Below are 21,740 nucleotides of genomic sequence, written 5' to 3' on the forward strand. Positions count from 1 at the left end.
AGTGTTCTGACATCCTGCTCAGTTCCGACATCCTTAGCCTCAGCCCAGGACCTGCATCAGCAGCCTCCTCCGACTTCAGTCCCAGGCTATTGACTGCAGTTTTGCCACTGAGGGCAGCAGGTCTGGTGTTAAATTGAGGAGCACTTGTGTGCTGCCCAGACTGGTTCTCTGTGCCGGGTATGTGGGATTAGATGGCTGACTAGCCTCCTCTCCTCACATTTCACTGTTGTCATACGTTAAGCATTTGCAGTTTCTCATTTGTATCAGTTCATCTTGACCTTGACATTTAAATCCCAATGCTGACCTGAATGAACTGAGATTCCAGAGCGCAGGAAATCCTCTCAAGTGAAATAAGAGTTTATAGCCTTTTTATAAACGGGTTCATTCATAGACAGGAAGTCATTTTCCAGGAAAAAATATCAGACTTTTCTCTGTATGTTCACTGCATGGAGGACAACACAAAGTGGGTGATACTCCAAGTCCTGCCAGCACCACACGTCTCACGCTGTGGTTTCACTGAGAGCAGAAATCGCTGATTCCTCTTTCTATTTCAAAATAGCTGTCTGTGAAAACGGCTGTCAGAACGGAGGGCGATGCATTGGGCCAAACCGTTGTGCTTGCGTCTATGGATTCACCGGTCCCCAGTGTGAGAGAGGTAAGGAACATGTTTTTATGATATTATCGCTGATGGAGCATAGGATCAGGAGTTGTATATTTAACTGCGTGTCTTAAGGAGGTTCGATTGTGTGTGAATTTCTGCTCAATTCCTCTGCCTGAGGGTACAGCCTGTAACGACAACCTCGTGCCCAAAGCGCTCCCGGAGATCCCTGGTTATTACATGCGCAGATGCAAAGTGCCTACTGACTGCACGGCTCTTCGGTGTCTCTGGATCCTCCTCTCCACGTGTGGTCCCTCGTAGGTGGTTGTTAAACGTCAGTAACCCCCCCACCCCGTGCTGAGTACAAAAAGGGTATTTTTCTCTTGGGCATTTCCCTGTTTCTTGTCTTGGTAAGATGCAAGTGGCTTAGAAATGCCAGGAAGCCCCTTACCACAGCATCCTCATGAAGGGAAGGTGACACCATCAGTGCCTTCCTAAACACTAAAAGAGAAGGGAAAAGAAATGTGAGCCAACGTTTTCAAATGTGCCAGTGTGATGGGCTGACCCCAGCCAGCAGCCGAACACCCATCCTACATCTCTCACTCCCCTCTCCCTTGGGATGGGTAGAACAGAGAAGGGAGTCAGACTCACTCATGGATGGAGATGATGTCAGTTTAATAAGGAGAGTGAAAGCTGTGTGCAGTAGCAAAATAAGGAATTGATTCGCTGATTCCCACCAGCAGGCAGATGTCCAGCCAAATCCTGGGAAACAGGACATCAGCACCTGCAGTGGTGGCTTGGGAAGACAAACATCATAACCCTCTTAGATCCCCCCTTCCTCCTTCTTTCCCTGACGTTTTATTGCTGAGCATGATGTCAATGGCGTGGAATATACCTTTGGGCAGTTGGGGTCCCTTGTCCCAGCTGTGTCCCCTCCAGCCTCTTCCCAGCGCCAGACTGCTGGGCTGGGCGTGGACAGCAAGCCTTGAGCTGTGCTGCAAAAGCAAAACCCAGCGCCACGATGAGGAGAGGTGGCTCCGTCCCAGTCACCCCCTCACAGCCAGCTAATTGGGGTGCTCCTCTTCACTGACCCTGAGCTGCACTTGCAGGAGACTCAGTCTTCTCTGATCCTGCTCAGCACCACGAGTACGACTCCCGGCAGCGCTTGCCGAGGAGCGATGTCTAAGGAGTTACGGACCACACGCAGTTAGGGGCCACATGCAAAGTGCTGGTTGAAGGACTTGGCCAGCTCTCGCAGAGCTCCGTCAGATGCGGGTAGACGGCAGTTCGCCGGGCGAGCACTCAGCTCCCCTATCAGTACGACCATTTCTCAGACTCCTGCCTCTCTCACTGTAAAGAATCAGATTCCTGCAGCAACTCAGTTTATTGCCTGAATGTGACCTGTCCTGTGTGCTTCAGGCGCCAGTTTTGGGTGGAAGAGGTCGATACCATGTACCATCAAAAATTAAAACTAATGATGTCACCAGTGCTAACAGCCTATAATTTTCAAATGAACATGGACCTGAAACCCTGAAAGTCAATATTCCAACCTTTGCAAAACTATTTTTATGGTTTGGTACTATATTTACTTGAAAAACCTTGAAAATTATAACCAGAACTTAAGGTTTTCCATGAAAGAACCTTATTTTAGCAAAAATGTTTTGAAGGGAAACATAAGCCAGCTCTGGTTTATTGTAAACCTCACGCGGTTCGATGCCAGCTGCTCATCCAGTATGAATTGAAACAGCTCCACTAAGAACCACAGTTTTCACCAGCTAAGGATAGGGCTCTCAGTGACATGTGGCTTTTCTGTACTTCAGCCAGCCAGCGTGCGCTGAGTGGCTAGATCAGATTTACATTTGGGCAGCGTGGGTACGACTGAGGTTTTGGCTGAGGCACAGAATTTCTCCGTTTCCTGTTGGCTTAGATGGACATCTCACGACGCTGCTCTGATATGATTTTTGGCAAGGGTCAAAGTGGCACAGAGCAGAAATGAAACTGAAACATGAAGCCAATGTGCAAACTCCCAGGATTAAGATCAAAGCACCCTGGAAATGCTCTGTTTTTCTAGCCTCTCACTTTCCCGAGATTGAGCTAGTTCAGTTTAACTCCATGTCCAAGGATTGGACTGTTCTTGCCTTTAATGTTGTTTTTTCCAAGTTGGGGATTCTTGGCAACAAGATTTAGAGGGTGAGATAGGAATAACAGTTGGTTTCCGGTAGCCCAGGCATCAGCCAGCCCTGCCTGAACCGCGGCCAGACGAAACACTGTGCAGCGTGCCCTGGGCTGAAAAAGGGTCTGCTGGACAGAACGGTGCAGGTGCCCCATAAAAGGCCTCTGCTGTGGTTTGAGCCTCGCATTTATTGGATGCAGGGAAGGGAAAGCTCTTTAAGAGTCTCCACACACGTTTACTGAACTAACCTTTCATTGTTCCAGTCTCCTTTGTACTCTCCTGCAAACACAGATACCAGTCGAGCACTGCAGTTCTCTATTTTTTTAGCCCTCTCCTTGCCTTTTTCTAATGCACATGCAGATATGCATTGCTTTCTTTAGGGAAAGGAATTATGATAACAACTTTGCCCTTTTGAAGGCTCTACTTTGCAAGTTTCCTTCCCCTAAACCCCTAAACCCAAGCTCCAGAAGTGTGTCCGTAGAGCTTTCTTTTTTTCTAGCTCATGGTGCTCTGAAACACTGAGATTCATAAATTGATGCAAACATTGGCAGTATTTGAAAAGAAAGCTAGAAATTTCTTAAAGAAACTTCTGCATCCAGCAATGTCCAGGGGGAACTGAAAAATCCATCTGTCCTGACTGTGTGCCTGGTAGTGGAGGGGACAGGAGGGAGAGTGGAAGAGGCAGGGAAAGAAGGGGTCTGAGCAGGGGCAGACTTTGGAGACATCTTGTAATGTATAAAATTCTTTAAATAAAGAGAGCATTTTTACAAAGCCTTTAGAGATTTGGTTTAGCCCAGACTTGTACTAAGAGACAAAACAAGCTCTCCAGCTGTGTATACACAGGTCTTCCTTGCCAAGACAAACAGAGCGCTTGCTTTGCTAAGAGATGTTAAAAATTACACTTTTCAAAGAGGCTCCTGGCTCGGCAGCCTGGGAGTTTGCAGCCAGGTGAGGTGGTTGGGGCTGACCTACCAGAATAATTAGCATGACAGCGAAGAACTTAACCCTTCCAAGGAGAAAACGTGTTCCTGCTCCACCAGTAGGCCTGCTAAGATGAAGTCCCTAAGCGTCAGACTTACTGGAGACATGACCACCGTTGAATTTCTGTTCTGTTTCTCCAAGTAAAGCAGCCATGGTATGTGACATGTTTACAAGCATCCTTGGGAGTCTCCAGTAACAGGAGACCCCAGTAGCAGGCTTGGAAGCAACATGGATCATCTATAGCTCTCAGTTTAGTGCTGAGTCTTCTTCCTAAAACGTTTTCTGAAGAAAGATTCATTCAAAGCAGAACCCGAAACCCACTGGCTTCATATGTAGGCAGTACAAGTTTCAGCCCAAGGCTCGAGGTGATGCTCTCAGAGCAGGGCTGGGTGCGGGGCTGAGTACTCTGGAAATTCCTCAGATTCCTGCCTGCATCTCTGCTGGCAGACAGCTCCCACTGATGCCAGTTACTGTCCAGTGAGGCATCATTCACCTTCCTCCATCCCACACAGAGCAGCTACCGTGATGTTTTTCAGGGGGGAGCCATCGTAGCTACCAAACGCAGCATGCTGGCATCAGGCAGTGAGAATGTTGCACTCTTGCACTCTAGCATCCATGGGTCTGCTGCTTCCAGAGCACAAAACGAGACACTGTCCTGGCTACAGAGTATAAAGAAAATGACAGGTAGTTAAGCTGCTTTCACCGCCTTTCAGGAAAGAGAGCCGAGATAAGGTGATGCATGCAGTCAGTCCCTGGGTACCGATCTGTGAGATGTCCACTGATAGGAACCCTCTGTGCTGGCAGGTCACACCGCGCTCAGCCTGCAACAGACAGGACGTGTTGTAGGGTACATCTGACCATCTCTCCCAGCCCCATTACTGGAATGGGGCACTTGGGTTGAATCCTAGCTGGTTAATGTGGAGGTTTTATGTTCTGAGGGTAGGAGAAAGCGGTAGGAGCTCTGCTGCTCCGTCCTGTGTCTGGCCCACGGCTTGCGCCATTTGGGCAGCTTGTTACATCACCCTGTTCTGTTTCTCTGCAAAATAATAGACGTGTTGCTGCAGTACGAGGACTGTGAGGAGTCACCAAAGGGTTGCAGGAGAGCTGGTAAATTGGCTGCTAACCGTGTGAGGCAGGACTGTGTGCCGAGATACAGCCAGCTGTGCATTTGCTGCTGCTTCTGTTCCCAAATAAGCCATCTCCAGGCTGGAGCCACAGTGTTAAATAAACCATAAGGTGCCTCAGACTGAAAAGCTGCGTTACGAGATGGGTCTGTCAGGAGGGATGGACTCGCTGCAGCTCATCCTGCTGTGGCTGCCTGGCTTCTGCACCAAGAGCCGGGTTGCCTCAGCCGGCACAGACACACTGGGTATTTGATGATGTGCTTTTACAGGTGGAGATGTTACCTCAACCTAAGCAAAGGCACCGACTATTTTCAGCCTGAAATAAATGCCAGGAAATGTGGGGTTTAAAGAGCCCTTCTTTATGAAAATTCACCAGTATCTGCGTTCCGAGTGTAGCAGAAGCAGGCCAGGTGACACCTAGTGCACAGATGACCCTGAACTTGCAGCTTGCTATTATATTCTGGGATCTCATCTGTCTGCTCCTCTGCCACTCATCTGCTCCCCTACCAAAGAGCTCTGTAGGGAAAACCCCTTGAGCTCAGCACAGGCATAACCCAGAGCCCCAAGGGACCACCTTCACCCAGGAGAAATCTCTTGTTGGTCTGTCCATGCTGAAGTACCAGTCTTCCTCAGGGACGTTTCTTCCCAAGGACACCTGGATAAAAAGGTGTTGTTACTTCAGGAAGAGTCTTTTGTCAGACACACTTTATATCCTGGGGGCTGTACCCTCAGCAGCAGTGCACACGCTAGCAGAAGTGGCTGGTTGACGGTGTCACAGGGGGGTGGGATGGCCCTTCTGTCCCAAAAGAAGCTCTTCCTTGTAGAATGTGACAACCTGTGGGAGCAGGGGCTGGCCCAGGTTCTTCGGCTGAAGCAAGGCGAAGGGACTGAAGCCTGAAGGAAAACAAATTGGAAAAAAGCAGATCATGTTTTTAACAAGGAGGTTGGTTTTGGCTAGCTGTCTTCCATAGGAACGTGCTGGACCTCCCTGCCCTGCAGAGCCTACTTCAGACCTCGGTGGGTAAATGTGGCCAGCTGAGCACAGCGCACCATGGAACCTTATAGGTGATGGTGTGATAACAGCACGGGGGGGCAGGATTCACTGACCAAATGCAGGCATTGACTGGAGGGTGAGTGTGTACAGCGGAGTGATCAGTTCTGCCACAGACATATGGGCTATGGACTTCTCCATCCATCTGTCTCTGGTTGTCGTGCACTGGCTTGTTTGATGTTGGACTTCAGAGCAACTCAGACTTACAGATCTAAAATCTGTAAATGCCTGAGCTCTCCCTGCTGCAAGGCACAGCGTGGTGCCGTCATCTTCCGTCGTGAGATGTACAGGGGGTAAGGCCACGCAAAGATACAAACTTATTTCAGAGAACACAGAGTTGCATTAGTCCAGCTGGTATCTGTGCTGAGTTGCCAAGATTCCCAGAAAGGCTGGTGAGCTCTGCACAGTTGCTGTTTCTAGCGTGGCCATCATCTGAGCCTTTGCTCTCTGGAGGTGTGCTTGCCCGCAGCGTTCGGGGTACCAATTTAGATTGGCGAGCACTGAAGAATGTGCCCATCCGTGTTGATGAAAAGAAGGCATTCAAACCCCACAAATCTATCCAATTACAGATTTATTTAGGGATTTAATTCTACTTTATTTTACTATAACCCTAAAAGGAGATACTTTTACTTTTAAACTAGAATAAACTAAATTCCTGAATGCTAAGCAACAGCTTCTGCTGCCATACACTCAACAAGCTGCGTGTTCAACAGCTCAGGGCTTCAGTAAGAGGCAGCTTTGTAGTGGAAGCAACCTAACTGCCTTCACACTTAATTCAGGAAATACTCCACTTCAGAGGTAAATACCTTAATAGCGAGGTACTCAGCGAATCTTAGCATCATTTCCTCTTTCTCCTTGACATCTTCAGGGATGAAGGACTAGTGAATATATTGTATAACCCCAGCAGCCTTTGGTAACGTGAACTCACATTACATCAGTGTTGGGGGAAAAGCTGCAGTACAGGAAAAATTAATCTGTGGGGAGAGAGGCCAATTTTTTAAAATAGTTTTACAGCAAAAAAATGAAACATTTTGATGTCATGTCTCTGATTTCACCCTCCTTAAAGTGGGAAAAAAATGGCTGTAAAAAGTGACAGCACTTGACTCAGGTGAAGGTGTGGATGCTCCTCATGTGTTCCAAAGATGAGGTTTAATTTGGGTTTTTTCTATCCAAATGCTGATCTCTTCACTGTGGGTGCCAGTTGCTACCTCTCATGAAAGAAAGTTTTCTTTCACTTTGGAAAAAAAGATTTTTGGAGTAACATTCTTGATCTTTGTGGAGCCTGTCTGTGGTCCCTATGGTTTGTCTGGTTGGGGAGGTCCTTGCTGTGTCTGCATGTCCTCTCCTCTTAATGGGGCAAGGTTTCCAGAAGTTTAACCAACAAACTCGCGGGACCGTGTTCTGGAGTGCAAACACTTCTGGGCTGGGCTGAAAGCCGTCTGTGCTCTTGAAGCCTTGCACAGTTGGTCCCAAGTCCCACATCCCATGAAAAGCCTTGGAAGGGCTTGTGTCCCTGTGAAGATAATAGCAGACTTAAAACTGGCACCCAGTGCCCGAGTTTTTCGTTAGCCAGTACAGGAAAATGAAGCCCTGTTACCAAACACAGTGTTTTCAAACACGTGGACAAAAGCAAGGATTAGAGGTACGGCAGGTCCTAGACATCCATGGAAAAGGCAGTGAGTATCTCCTGCTCCTCCATAGTCCTCACAGCAGGACGGCTCTTTCCAAGACCGTAACCAGGACTGGGTTGGATTGAAGTGAAAATGCTCCCGAACAGCAGCTTCTCCCCAGCAGAATCCACGTCTCAGCCATTCACAGCTGTTACCAAGAGATTCTCATTTCTCCCGTTCCTTTTCAAATGCCTCAAGAAAGACTGTTAACCACGGAGCAAGGAGGACACAGGCTTTCAGAAACTGCCGTGCTCTGAGGGGTTAAACACCTGGCAAAGAGGAATTCGGAGAGCCTGGGTGCAGACCTGCCCCCCTCCCGGGCAGAGCTGTGGTCAGCCCCTTGCCAGCAGCTCTCCAGATGAAGCCACAGCAGTGGTCAGTGAAGAGCAGACCACGTTCTGCATGGCCAGTGCTTCTCCAAAAGCACCATGAAGCATCAGGACTTTGGGATATAACCAGAATGGGCAAAAGTAGGTCCCAGGCATAAACAAGAGAGAGTATATGGAGAAAAGGACAGGTGGCATCTAAATTGCTACTCAGTACCTTTTACTTTCAAGCTGTTGCTAATCTGCACCTGTTTTCTTCCTGCATCTCCATTATTCTGCTTATATCAAGATACAGCTTTTTATATTTTAGTGTGTACGTTACATGAGGATCTCCTTTGACGTGCGCCCAGGGAGGAGTTCTGAGTCTCCATAACATGTCTGTGTCTGCAGATTTGCCAAAGTTTCAAAAGGATCTTGATGCCTTTTCTTGGGGGAGCCGGGGGGAGCTTGTGAACCCAGGGTTCCTTCTAACTCATACAATTCCATTCCTGGAAGAAATTTCCATTAACAGTGAGTCAGACTAATGCAAGTCCCCAGATTAGCATATTTTTATATGCTGTATCAGTTTCTCAAAGATCTTTATTGTATAGGATGACTGTACCTCTCATCCTCATAATTTTATTTGATTTCTATCAGTCCAACAGCAGTTGGACTCATCCATTGTCCTGAAATATTGCAGCACTAGAATTGTGTAAGGAACCTGTGGATTTTCATAGCTGTAGGTGATTAAGAGCAAGTTATACAAATACTGGTTAGGTCTAATTCTGGGAGTCAGCCTTGGCTAAGGGAAAGAGAAATCCAGAATGATCTCTAGTGTTTGCTCCAGCCGTAGCTTTTCCAGAGACAGACACCCCAGGCGATATATAAACAGAACACATGATCCAAACCAGCATCTTGTAATGCACATGGATGCTAGTGCGTGTCTCAGCATAAACTGCACCTTCATGCTCTCAGATTTCCCTGTGGTGGGAATATTGCAGAACGCCCCGTTATTCTTGTTCTAAGGTCTCCCCAGCCCCCTCCTGAAAAGAGCTGTTAGGAGTGGCTTTGCCTCAGTTTTTCTGTTTCCTCTTCATAACGATTTTCCCCCCAAATGTTCAGTCTAACGGGAGGCTTAGGAGAAAGGAAGCAGCCCCACAGGATGAGTCTGGTTCCTGTGCGTGCCACAGCAGGAGGCAGCCAACAGTAACCTGGTCCCTTTGCTTGCTCCTGTCTAAACTCAGGTCACAGTCCTGAGCTTCTGAAATGCTGCTCCTAGGAATCGGCAGGGATGTACGTATGTCATACCTTTAGCTGAGAACTCCCCCGAACCCCCCCGGCACGTGAGTACATACATTAGGCTAGCACGGAAGGGGCCACAAGTAAGTCATGGAAATTCAGTGATACCTGAGATAACTCGGAAAGACTTTTAATCTCAACCTTTGCGTTTTAGATGAAGATATATCAAATTAATTAATCTGAGCTGCCTGGTAGAGGTTTTGTTCTGGGGATAAATGGCAGGTTGGCAAAAAGATCTCCTCCATACAAGTTCTGGCTGTGCCCAAGGTCCATGCACGCTGTGAAACCGAGTCCCAGTTCCAGCTGCTCTTCTGAAAGATCCCAGCAACAATCCCAGTGGAATGGAGACGTCCCAGAAACAGGGACCACGATGTGGCTTCTGAGATCAAACCAAAATTTGATTTGCCTGGGCCTCCACATGCATCCCCTGAAGTGCAAGGCTGTTCCAGGGTGTCACAAACTCATTAATTTCTTGGGTTTCAGTTCTCCGAGGTAGGAAAAAGGCCAGGGCAAGCACTGGCCAAGGCCAAATGGCCAAATTACTTCAACCAAAAATGTTACGGAGGCATGCTGTTGGCAGTGGTTAAGATTTTAAGATTTCCGCACACCCCCCCCGCCCCCTGCCGCCGCCCCCGCCATGAGCTTTTTAATAAAAGACTGTTTACAAGGAGATTTCTCATCCTCATTAGAAACCAGGCGTTCAGCTGATTTTTCCTAGTGCTCCACTAATACAGATGTTAAGACATAAAGCAGAACTTGTCGCTGAGATAAGTGATGGAGTTCCTTCTCCTCAGCCTGCCTCCAAAGGCTGCCCTTTCTCCACGCTGTGGTACAAAAAGCATTTTGATAATCAACTGTAGGCTGAAGAGCTCTGACATCTACTGCTGTAACTTGCCTGCGTTTATGCAGAAAGGTCTGGCAGAGGCTTCACCACGAGTGGAATTCAGCACGGTACTCAATTGCAGGTTGCCATTTTCCTCCTGCAGGCAGGCTTACTTGATAAAATAATTATAGCTCTGAGAAACCATATTTCCCTCTGATCTCTGCAGAAGGCCAGTCACAGTGCTGGGAGTACTGGTGGGATGGAGAGGCATCCTGCACATACAGGTGTCCTGCATGCCCATGGGATTTATGGGACAATCCGTAATGAGACAATCACAGACTAATTTTCCCCTGCCAGAGGGTGGGCAGCACCTCCAAAGCACGGCTACTTAAAACATATTTTTTTGGCTGCTTGGTGTTCAGCACGTGGCTCAGAGGCCAGTTCACTGCGCCCAGTGGGAACCAGCCCCTGGGATCAGAATTAATTTCCTCCAGAGACCTTTGTGTGAACAGCATTCTCCCAGATTTATCTGTAAATCTGACGGGAAGGTTTGGACTGCAGTTTTCCAAAACTGCTTACCCTGGGTACAAGCCAGTTTCAGCCTGAACAGGTAAAATTTGGCAAAGGTCCAAGTAATAGCAAAGAGGGTCTTTGCAAAGAGGTGCAACCTTGTCGGAAAGCGAGTCATTTGTGTCGCCACAGGGCAGCACAGGAGTGTTTGAGTCAACTGCAGCTGAGCAAGCCAAGGAGGCTGGGCTGCCAGGGGCTGGGACCTCCGTGTCTGCAGCTGGCACCTCATCGCCTGCTCCGGGATGGGCAGGATGGTGCCCGTCTTCTCTCCTGACCCATCATTGCCCTTGGATGCAGTGGCATGTGGCTCCCATTCTCGCTGCGGGGAAGGGGGTCCCTGAGCAAGAGTATCCTGGTGGTGCTGAACCTGCTGATCCTTGTGGGAGAAAAGCGGCGTGGAGATAACCGCCTGATTTCGTATTTCACCCGCGTGTGGAGGCTCTCTGCCAGCGGACTGCGAGGGGTGCAGCGGAGCGTCACACCACAGCCACAGCTCTGTGGGGCACGTGTGGAGGTAGACACATGCCCGGCTGCTGTGCCCGTGCACTGATATCAGCCCAAGGCTGTGCATTGACGCCCTGTTCCTTGCAAGCCCATGAAGATGGACGAGGAGGGGCACAGACTGCGGGAGCAGCATTGCTTGGTCCACAGCTGCTCAGGGCCCTTGGGCAGCGCTGGGGACGGGCACCCAGCTCACGTGGTGCAGCAGCTCCAGCTCATCCGGCTGAGCAGGGTCCGCAGACCCCGTTCGTGGCAGGGACTTGGAACGCCTCCCACTGAACGCAAAGGCCAAGCCTGCTGAGAGTGTGCTGGGGTAAGAAGGTGCTAAGGAGGGTGTAATCTTTCCATTTCCATTCATTCAGTCTGAGAGGAATCTCATAACGTGCTATTTGTGTCTGCTGGGTCATTCCTGTTGCTTCCTTCTTCAAGAGACTTTGGCTATGGATAAGCCTCTTCCAAAGAACACCTTGCTCTGCCTGGCACAACCATTGCGTTACCGCGTTTGAAGTACAGAACCTTTGCCGAATGCAGCGACGGAGAGATGAAGGCGACTGCAGGTCCTGCACAGTGACGTTACTACAGTCAGGCAAGACCTGTAAAACCAACCCCATTGTTTGGAAGCCCTTGCTCAGTAGCATCCTTGCCATCACTGCCTCCCAGCTCGTTGTCCCAGAGGGAAGGCAGGCAAAGTCACCAAACCCTCTGGCCGAAAATGCTGCCTGCCTGGCCGGCACAGATTTCTCCTTCCCATACTCAGTCCAATAAGGAGGAAACCCCCAAATTCAGCCACAGCTCAGCCCAGCCCAGCTGCCGTTTTTTCCCCTGGGATCCAGGAGCATGCCCACAGCCGTGATCCCACCAAAGCCACCGGAGGTGCAAGGTGTGCGTGGGGGAGACCCCAGAGCTATCAAAAGCCTGTGCCCCCCCAGCACCGCTGCACTAACTGAGCAGGCAGTGAGGCAACGGCTCGCAGCGTTCCGACCCCGTGGCCTTTTCCAGGCTGGAGGACGCAGCCTGGCAGTGCCACCCCCGGCTCCAGCCCTCCCAGACATTTCTCCAGCCGCTGGCGCTACCGGCCCCATGTGTGTGTTTTGTGCCTCAGATGCTGCTGCAGCGCAGAGCCCTTGCAGGAGGGTGGTGCGTGGAGCTCTAGCTCAGGTTTCATCAGGCTAAGGCTTCGACAGGAAACTGTAAAAATAGGACAGGAAAACTTAAAAAAAGTTCTCCCTTTACTATTTCCTTTGAATATGTTTTTTCAGCACTTGGAATGTCTGGCCTTATAAACTGCCCTAGCCAGCTTTTTCTTTTCTGCAAAAGTCCAAACAGTTAAACATCAGGAATGTGGCTGTGCCTGTACGAGGTAAGGAAATGACTAGGTGGAGAAAGTATTCCATGAGAAAGGAGCCCTTTTCGGAGACCCTTGCTGCTGTTCTCCCTGCATCCCCCCGCCCCCCAAGGCTGTCACGTATGGACGCAGCCCGAGAGGCTTAGCAGATGCTGAGCTGCGCTGTGTGCCGAGACTGGCGAGCCGGGCTGTACAATCTCTGCGTTCACCTTCAGGGCCACAGAAATAATCACAGGATTTTTGGTTAGCTCCTTTCAGCTGGTTGTTTGGCTGGTGGCTTTCGGATGCTGTTCCCTGTGCCCTTTGCCATCCGTCCGCCTCCTCTCTCTGCGCAGGGTATGAATCACTCCACTAAGCATTTAATTTGTAAGTTATCGGCTCTCCCAGCAGGTCCCAGAAGACACGGCCAGCGTCTCCGTGGGCTCTCTGGGGAACACCCCTGTCACAAGCAGCCACAGTTTGTGTGGGAATCTTTTTGGGTAGACGTTTGCAGAGGGATCTGCCAGATCAGTGCCTGGCCTGGGTTGCATCGGCTTTCACTGGCTCCCAGAGCCATTTGTCTTGCTCCAAACCCCCCCTGAAGGTTAGAGACAGAAAGAATTGCAAGGCTGTGCTCTCGTGGCCAGGGGGACCAAGCCTCCTGCTGATGGAAATAATTCATCGAAAACAGAAAAATAGGTGTCGGGTTTGATATCTGGTCGTGCTCTCCCATACTCGGTGGCTGGAGCTTTCAGAGCATGGCGTGGAAGCCTGCCAGAGCCTGGGGCATGTGTTGCAGTGACCTCATCCCAGAGAGGTCCGGAGCTCCCCGGGGATTACTTACAGGCAACGTTTGTCCTTACTGCTTTAAGAAAAAGCCTTCAGTGCAAGCATTGTTTATTATGAGAAGGAATTTGATTTTTAGCAAAGAAAAAGCTCTTCCTCACGGCGCAATTTATTTATTTTGTAAAGAAGGAATTCGCCCAGCCCGTGGTCTGTCTCATGAGGGGATTCCAGCCAAACGGTGCCCGAGAAATGGCAGGCAGGATGGGATGAGAGCACGGAGCGAGAGCTCTTCACTCTCTTCACCGTCCTTCAGACCGCACCCTGCAGATCTGCTCGCAGGCTGGGGTCAGGCATAGCCGAGTTTCTAGGACTGCGTTTTAAACAGCAAGGAAAGCAGCGCAGTCATTCCTGCCTTTGCATCTTTACCCTGGGATCTGAATTCCCACTGCCAGCATTAATTTACTCCGTGACACCCTGCGGGGCAGATGGATATTCTAGAAGTGGAGGAAGCTATCCTTTTTCTTCCAAAAATATTCAGACAAAAAAAAAGAGAACCAAAAAATGGTTCTCTTCCAAAGTTCTTTGTCAAAAACTACCCCTTTTCCCAAAGGGACAGTGAGAACCAGTTAAAAGGGAGTAAAATATTAATTTTAAATGCAGGATTTTTTTTTCCCCTCCCAGCAAAGTAATAATTTAAATTGGATATGAAATAAAGTTGTAAATATTTCAGGTTCAGATACTGTTTCAATTCAGGTGTTAAAAAACATTTGAAAAATGTCCTTGTTTATGGAAGTGTTCAGCTTGAGGTCTCCTTCAAAGAAATTTGTCTTGCTGAAATTCACATTTCCATGCAAAAGAATGGCATTGAGTTATGCCGTATGTCCCAGGGAAACATTCCCTACAAAAGATTTCCATTGTTTTCCTTTAGCACTGAGGAAACTGAGCAATAGAAAAGGTGCCTTCCAACTGTTGTACATAAACGTTTGATAGCCTCAGAGTGGTAATTTTAAATAGTCTGAAACTGATTATACTTTTTTAATGAGTCCAAGCTGCATTTCTGGTATAAATTATAGCCATGGCTGGCAAAGAGTAGTGCATCATTCTTTATTACTTCTCGTAGGAGGTGAGACAGGTTCTGGCAAGGTGAACTTGGGTTAAGTAGGGTAGGCAAAGCCAGGGCAGCATCCCTGGTCAGCATCCCTGGTCAGCATCTCTGGTCAGCATCCCTGGTCAGCATCCTTGGTCAGCATCCCTGGTCAGCACAGTACCCAAAGTGCTGGAAATGGGGAAACAACAAGATTTGGTGTGTGAGCTCGGCTGGAGCAGAAGTGCTTGAACGCACTTCGATGTCCCACCCCTTCCAGCAGGGCTCCACACAGCACGTGGGTGAAGGCAGATGTCCACAGCAACTGTGAAGCCTTCCTCCACTTACGCCCTAGACACACTAATTAGGAAAGTCAAAAATGTCCACGGGGATGTTTTCAGGAAGCTGCTTGCAAGTGGAATAGTGTGGCTCAGTGTAAGAGCATGTGTAATGGCATGGATCCCACCCATTAACTCCCCAAGGGTTTGCGGCTTGGAATTGTCAGGAATTCATTAGCTATAGGGGTGCCTAATGATCTCCATGACAACCAGCCAAACATGGAAACTGGAAATGAGGTCTATTCCTGTTATGCTTCCTCTTCTGAGCACATCTGGGGGCTGTGTTGGCTGCAGGATTGCGTAGATAAGACTCACTGTAGCCCCAACCTCTCTCTGCAGCATCAGCGAAGGTCCCTGGTTCAGCCTAGGTGGTGCTTCAAAGGCATTGGTGGGGGAGGCAAGGGCTGCAAAACAAAGAGCATAGCGAGGAGTCGGATTTCTCGTGGTTAATGCAAACACGTTGACGCTTCACCTCTGATTCCACCGTGCCTTTTGCAATTTGAGCGCCCGCTCTACTTGCTGGCTGCTCAAGACAAGTAGGCATGAATAGTAACCTAATCCATGGCGACAAGAAATCACCGAGCTGAGCACAGTCTACTGAGAAATTAGTAGGGCAAGGAAGAAAAATGAGAGGTGGGAATGGATGAGGCTGGTGGTAGCACTGGGAGGGAAGCTGGTGGCTGTCCTATGCTGTGTGTTTACTGTTTGCAAGGCTGTTGGGAGAGGTGAAGTCAGGCAGTGAGCCGGCACGATGCTTTTGCAGCGCTAAGTGATGGGTAAAGGCCCAGATATGGCCCCGCTGTGCTGAAAGTCTCTTCTGTAGAGGGGAAAAGATACTGACTGATTCCCAAAATAAAGCCTGATCCAGTATTTCTTGCAATCTCTTTAATGAGAACTTTACCTGCAGGTGGAAAAGTGGAACTCACCTGTATCCGTCCACTGGACACTTACTTTAAGTCTGAGTGAGCTGGGAAGAGGGACCAGGAGGGAATCTCAGCTTCCAGCGAGGAAGCCGCCTCATCCCTGTTTTCCTAAGAAACGTACCAGCAAAGACCAGAATTCTGCAGGACAACTACCTGTGACAGGGCTCCTGGAAGATGGAATCCCATACCTAGGCTGTAGAAGGGCTTTAGACATCTCCTAAGCATGCATATTTCCTTAATAAAATTTGATTGGTGCCTCATTAAAAATTTAATAATTTGACCATTAAAATTAGCAACAGATGGGAGCTGGAATGCAGCCAGGCTTTCTGGACTCCAGACTGCAATTTCCTTGGCTTCATTCCCTCCAGAGAAGTAATCTACATATGAAAATCTATTTTTGTCAATTATTTGTTTAAAAGGGGGTGTTCTCCTTACAATTGCGCTTTCATTATCCGTCATGGGGAATTCTTGCTGCAGCGCATCCAGCCTCAGTGAGATGACATGGGAGGTGCAAGTCTCTCCCGTTCCTCTCTCTGCCGTACTGCCCTGCATCGATTTTGGGTTATACGTTTGTGTGACCCGACTTTCTCTGTCAGAGCCCTTTGAAGGTACCCGCCACAATGACATCAGCCACGTGTCCTCCTTCTTTTGACAAGGACAGGGGAAAAGCAAGCCCTCTTTATGAGATGTTTCTGCATTGTCCTAGGGTTAACAAGGTTTCAGAAGAGCTCATGAAATGTATTGGGTTGCACCCTAAGCACACAGAGCACTGCCACGCTCCAGCGGAGCTATATCCTGCCCGACCGCGGGTATCTCTCAGAGGCTCCAGCTGCAGTGATGCTGAACAAAAACCAACACCAAACTGCCTGGGAGGGTGGGTTACAGAGTGGAACAAGGGCGGGTTGAGGGCCCCTGGCTGAGGTGAGTTTGTGCCTCAAGGCTCTGGCAGTGTCCATAAGCTGACGGCCGGGAAACAGTATAGGAACGGGGCGATCCTATGCGATCCTCCTCTGTAAGACTTTATTGGGCACCAGGCGCCTGTAGCTCACAATCTTGGACAATTCACAGCATCCTCTCTTAGAAGAATTCCCCTTAATCTATACGTTGTCTGAAGAAGCATTTCCTCGATTGATTTTAAGCCACTTTATCTGCCTGGGACACCCCCTGATGCTGGCTCTGCAAGTGAGCAGCCTGGTCCTCCTCCAGCCCAGGCAGGATTTTGCACCCTGCTATCAGGTCTTCCTCCAGGTGTTTCTTTTTCAGACTGAGGATTGCAAACCAGTGCAGCTGTGCCTTGTATATAAACCCTTCCACAGCTCTCTGCTCTTTCCCCTACTCTACCAGCTGCTCTCTGGGCTGGGGGCTGGGACTGCAAGCAGCTTTTGGGATGGAAACAAGCCGTGAGTTCAGGGATGATACTCGCTGTTCCGTTCTTTATTCCTCTCCTAATACTTCAGCCTAGTCTGTTAGCTTTTTTGTCTTGAGTTGATTGTTCCATTGAAATAGGACCATGAAACAATTTAATTTATAGTTCTTTGGGTACGATAGTTGAGAAGGTTTAAATTGTGTGCTGGTGTGGTTATAAAGCATTCTCCTTAAGGCCCAAAATTTGAGCAAGAACCTTTCAGCTTCATTAAAAAAAAAAAGACGACAGATGAGATAACAACTCAAACTTTGTTGGTTTCTTTTCTAGGAATAAAGTAGAACAAACTAAAGCATTAAACTTGGCATGGTAGGAGACATTAATGAGGACCATGTGCTTTGGTCTCTTGTTAAAATTTGGGTCAAAAAAAAATATTATTTGGTAACACACCATTGCAAACATAGCACATATTTCTGTTCTGATTTCTAAACAAAGGCATTTTTATGAGATCATGTCACTTTTAAACCAATGTAACTTCAAAATAATTCCCCTTTTTTCCCCCCCATCAAATTTTTCTTGCTCTTTGCCTCTCAGTGACAGCCACAGACCAAATTTCTTTTGACTCTTTTATAAACATTAGTTTTTAAGTATGACTGTGCTCCCAGCTGCTCAAGAAATAACAATCAGAAGGAGAGTTAAGCTAGAAATAAGCAATTATTTTGCTAGTTGATTCTTTCCCAGAGGTAGAGGAGGGTTTCTTGTGTGGTTTCCCTGTAGCCCTGGGAGCCTCATGCAGCTTTTGCTTAGCGCAAGGTGCAGGGCTGAGGAAGGCACGTCGGCACAGGCGCCGTCAGCCCAGAGCCTGCAGCAATCACCAGCATTTCCAAACAATCTTACAGCCCAGGATGAAGATGCTGTCACGGCTCCACGCCAGCGTAGCTCTTGCCGGTGTGGCTGTCGTGCAAACGTACCCTACGGTCGAAAGCTTTCTGCATCAAACTGCCTGTTTAACGGCTTTGCTTTTTATTCATTGCACGTGTGTGTCCGGATTTAAATAGAAGGGAGTGATTGCAAAGCTCATGTGTGGAAAGACGTGTATCTGAGAGCTCGCAGGCCAAGAAACAGAGCTTTACTTTCCTGAGTGTCTATGTTCTACTAAGACATTTCTGGAAATGGAGCCATCAATCTTTAAATGGGGGTGCCAGTGCTGCCCATGGCTCATGATTTAGGTATAGCCACCCTCCAGACAAGTTTTTTTGTTGCTTCACCTGCAAATCTAAATGTTTTGCTGCACAGACAGCTGTGGGCTAATCTGGGTACTGGTGCAGGGATGTGGGTTCACAGTCAAGTACTAATTAGTGGCACTCCAACATTAAAATTCCCTAAGCAACTTTGCAAATCTTAGCCCAGAGTAGTTGAAATAACAGCTATTTGACCAACACCTAACTTCCTTAGGCAGTTAATGTGGAATTTTCTGGTCTGACAATAATATGGTTAAAGGTCCTTTCTCCAGCCACAGATCAAACGCTTGCGTGCAATCATTTATTCCCAGTAGAAGGAAAAAACCCTCTTGTTGAAGAATTTTGTTTCCTGATGAATGCCTGCTGTGCTAATATCCCTAATCGAGGGTCATGAGAGCCCAGACAGCGGCAAAACCGCATTCCTTAGTGTAAACAAGTCCTTCAAAATCTCTTTGGTTTAAGGGATAGGAGGATCCTTGGTGGGAATAGGAAACAGGCTGGTTGTTTCGGCAGCATCTGGGTTTTAAAATTGTTAAAACTACCAGGGGACCTTTAAGAGTTAAACCAAAGAAATTAATCACCATGACGGGTGTTGCTGCAGGAGGCTGCCTTTGCAGAGACTGTCAGAGCACACGTGGAAATCCCTTTGCAGAATTTGTGGTAGACATCATGGGGAAAGGTTTGGGAATTGTCTCCTGGAATGTTTTGTGGGTGAGCTCTAGGGCTCTTACTCTGCAAACCAAGTCCAAGTGATGTGACATCTCTGCCATCCTCTGCGTTCGCGTTGTATGGGCTGCCAGGCCCTAAGGCGGTCCGTGAGAGCTGCTTGTACCAGTCATCTCCGTACACGTCTTTGCCCCTCGCTGAGATGAAGTTTGATTGCTTTGCTGACCCCAGCAGTTCCACAGAGCAGGGGAACCTGCAGCCCTGAAATCGCCTCTTTGCCTGACTTTGTCCCCCCCCTGACTCGGGGGACTCCAGCACTTCAAGGGAGTAACTCAAGACATAGAATAAGTATAGTTCATGGGAGATGCCTGAGGGAGATCAGGAAGAGCTGGCCCGAAGAAGCTCTAGGTGATCACGTGAAACATACAGGAAAAAGATGGTCACTACCTCCAGCACTGGTCTCCAGCTGGGTCTTAAATTTTTGTTCTGTTCATCATTACAGATATTTTTTTTCCCCAGAACTTGTTGACTTTTGCACCAGAATGGCTGCGCTGGTAGGAAGGGGGATGGGTGCTCTGTGTTAGACAGAAAGCCTTGTGTCTGTGTCTTCATCTAACCTGTGGGTGTTGTTCTTCTCCCTCAGACTATCGCACTGGTCCTTGCTTTAGCCAAGTAAACAACCAGATGTGCCAGGGCCAACTCAGTGGGATCGTCTGCACCAAGACCATGTGTTGTGCCACCATCGGACGGGCCTGGGGTCACCCATGTGAGATGTGCCCGGCCCAACCTCACCCCTGCCGCCGAGGTTTCATTCCCAACATTCGTACCGGAGCCTGCCAAGGTAAATGCCATGAACATCCATCCTGATGCACACTGAAGGGGTGGGTGATGAATGCATGCCAGGAGCCCCAACACAGAGAAGGGTTCTGCGTGTAAACTTTTCTAAATCCATCGTTGTATGTCACAGATCTTCACCATGGATCTTGGGTCTCCCATGGGTTCATCTAAGATTGTCTTAGCTCAGAGATTCTGGCCAGGTTGTGGTTCTTGGGTGACATCCTCTATCCCACAAGATGTAGGGAATGAGGCTAGTGTTTCTCCAGGTTTAAAACTAAGTTACAGCCTCCTACGTACCCTCACTCTGTGCTGCTGTTGTTAGAGCTTCTGTCCCTGCACTGGAATATGATCAACGCATGTATCAAGTGGCTGGTGCTCTGTAAATGGTGCTATTGGTTCGAAACGGAAGCCATGACTCCTTCAAGATCATACAGGCGATTACAATATACATAAATCACATGCTTAGAGGTTGTGTTTGGTGTCTAGGACACCCAGGCAAAAACAGCAGGTGGTCCACTGGGCTTCCGTCAGCAGATCCCATGGGCAGCTCCTTCCTGGAAGGAAGAGCTGCCCCTGCTGCTCCCTGGCGATGGGTGCAGGGTGCTCCATCAGCATTGTGGATTCCTTCTGCCTCTGCAACTGATTTCAGCCTTTACCTGCCACAACCAAAAGCCAAAATTACGGCCCGCGCCCCACATTGGCCAGTGTCTGTAGGATAAAATTGGGAAGGCTGAGGAGGAGACCCCTCTTGCTGTCTCTTGTGATTTGTGTTTTATGGCCCCGATCTCTTCAGGAGAGCTCGGTTAATACATTTGTTAGTCACTGTTACCGCAAGCAGAACTGGAGTATGAATAATATCTGCAGCAGATGAGCATGCTGGTTCTGGCAGCAGCACTGAGGCCGTCCTGAGGTGCTCTGGGAAGCACAGTGTCCCTGCACCGATGAGACCATGGCTGCAGGATGAACCTTGCAGGGATGGGACTGAAGAGCGAAACCTTACGTCCTGTGGGCTCCCCTCTGCCCTGCCACAGGTGTTGCTCTGTGCAGGAGGGCATCTCACCACCCCCAGCCCAGCCCCCAGCCTGGAGCAAACCACGAGGGGTAGACATGTTGATGTTTGCTTTGGAAAACATTCCTTTTGTCTCCCTCTTGCTTGTGTAGATAAGCCAGCAACACATTTCTGTCCATCTTCTGTCCTTCACCTTGTCGCTAATGTAATCTGATGGGCAACTGGAATTACTTGGAGCGAAGCTGCCGCTTTCTTGTAGCATTCCCACCATGGTGGGACTGAACGTTCACCCGCTGCGATGGCTGCACGTTCCAACACCTTTGCTCTCCTTCCTGCAGATGTCGATGAATGTCAGGCCATTCCCGGCCTCTGTCAAGGTGGGAACTGCATCAACACGGTGGGGTCTTACGAGTGCAAATGCCCTGCGGGACACAAGCAGAGTGAGACCAGCCACAGGTGTGAAGGTAAGACTGGAGGCTTCTGTGGGGCTTCTCCGAGAGTCTCAGCTCTGGGTTCCCAGATATCCTCTGAGCACAAGGGCATTTGAAAACTTGAGACCCTCTCTGCTCACAGGGCACCTGCAAGGCTGGCAAAGTAGAGATGTGCGAGAGCTCCTCTGCCAGCCTTGGTCGTAGCTTCCAAATAGCAGGGGAGTACGGCAAGCACCAAGGCGTGTTAGAAAATGTATTCCTGCAAAATGATTTCTGATGTGTTTATCTGCTACCCGGAGTCCAAGGCAAGGAAATGAGGAATAGAGCTTGCCTGATCTTCTGATCTTCTCTTAAACTAGAGAGTTGTCTGGTTATTTTTTTCATGCAGATGATGTCTGAGAGATGTTTTAATGGCAACACAGTCTCATTGAACAGAAGGGACCTCTGGAGGGCTTAAAATCTCTGCTTCGATCAGGACTGGCTTGAAAGCTGTATCACGTTGCTCAGTCTGATCCAGTTTTGAAAACTCAAAGCCTTTTCTTTTCAGGCTTTTGTCCCAGGGTTGCACCACTGTCATGGTGAGGAACGTTCTCCTTATATCCGCTTGACATTTATCTTTTTGCAGCTTGCAACTTGTTGCCTC

General features: G+C 48.8%; 1 protein-coding gene across 1 annotated transcript in view; it reads left to right on the plus strand.

Annotated features, from left to right (window-relative positions):
* The window catches only part of FBN3 (fibrillin 3), a 109,286-nt gene that overhangs the window by 25,062 nt on the left and 62,484 nt on the right, over positions 1 to 21,740 (plus strand). The window contains exons 5-7 of the mRNA XM_037386862.1: positions 560 to 655; positions 19,464 to 19,661; positions 21,005 to 21,130. Coding sequence (XP_037242759.1) covers positions 560 to 655; positions 19,464 to 19,661; positions 21,005 to 21,130 — 420 coding nt within the window. The remainder of the gene's footprint in view (positions 1 to 559; positions 656 to 19,463; positions 19,662 to 21,004; positions 21,131 to 21,740) is intronic.

Source organism: Falco rusticolus, chromosome 4, assembly GCF_015220075.1.
Source record: "Falco rusticolus isolate bFalRus1 chromosome 4, bFalRus1.pri, whole genome shotgun sequence".
Lineage (NCBI taxonomy): Eukaryota > Metazoa > Chordata > Aves > Falconiformes > Falconidae > Falco > Falco rusticolus.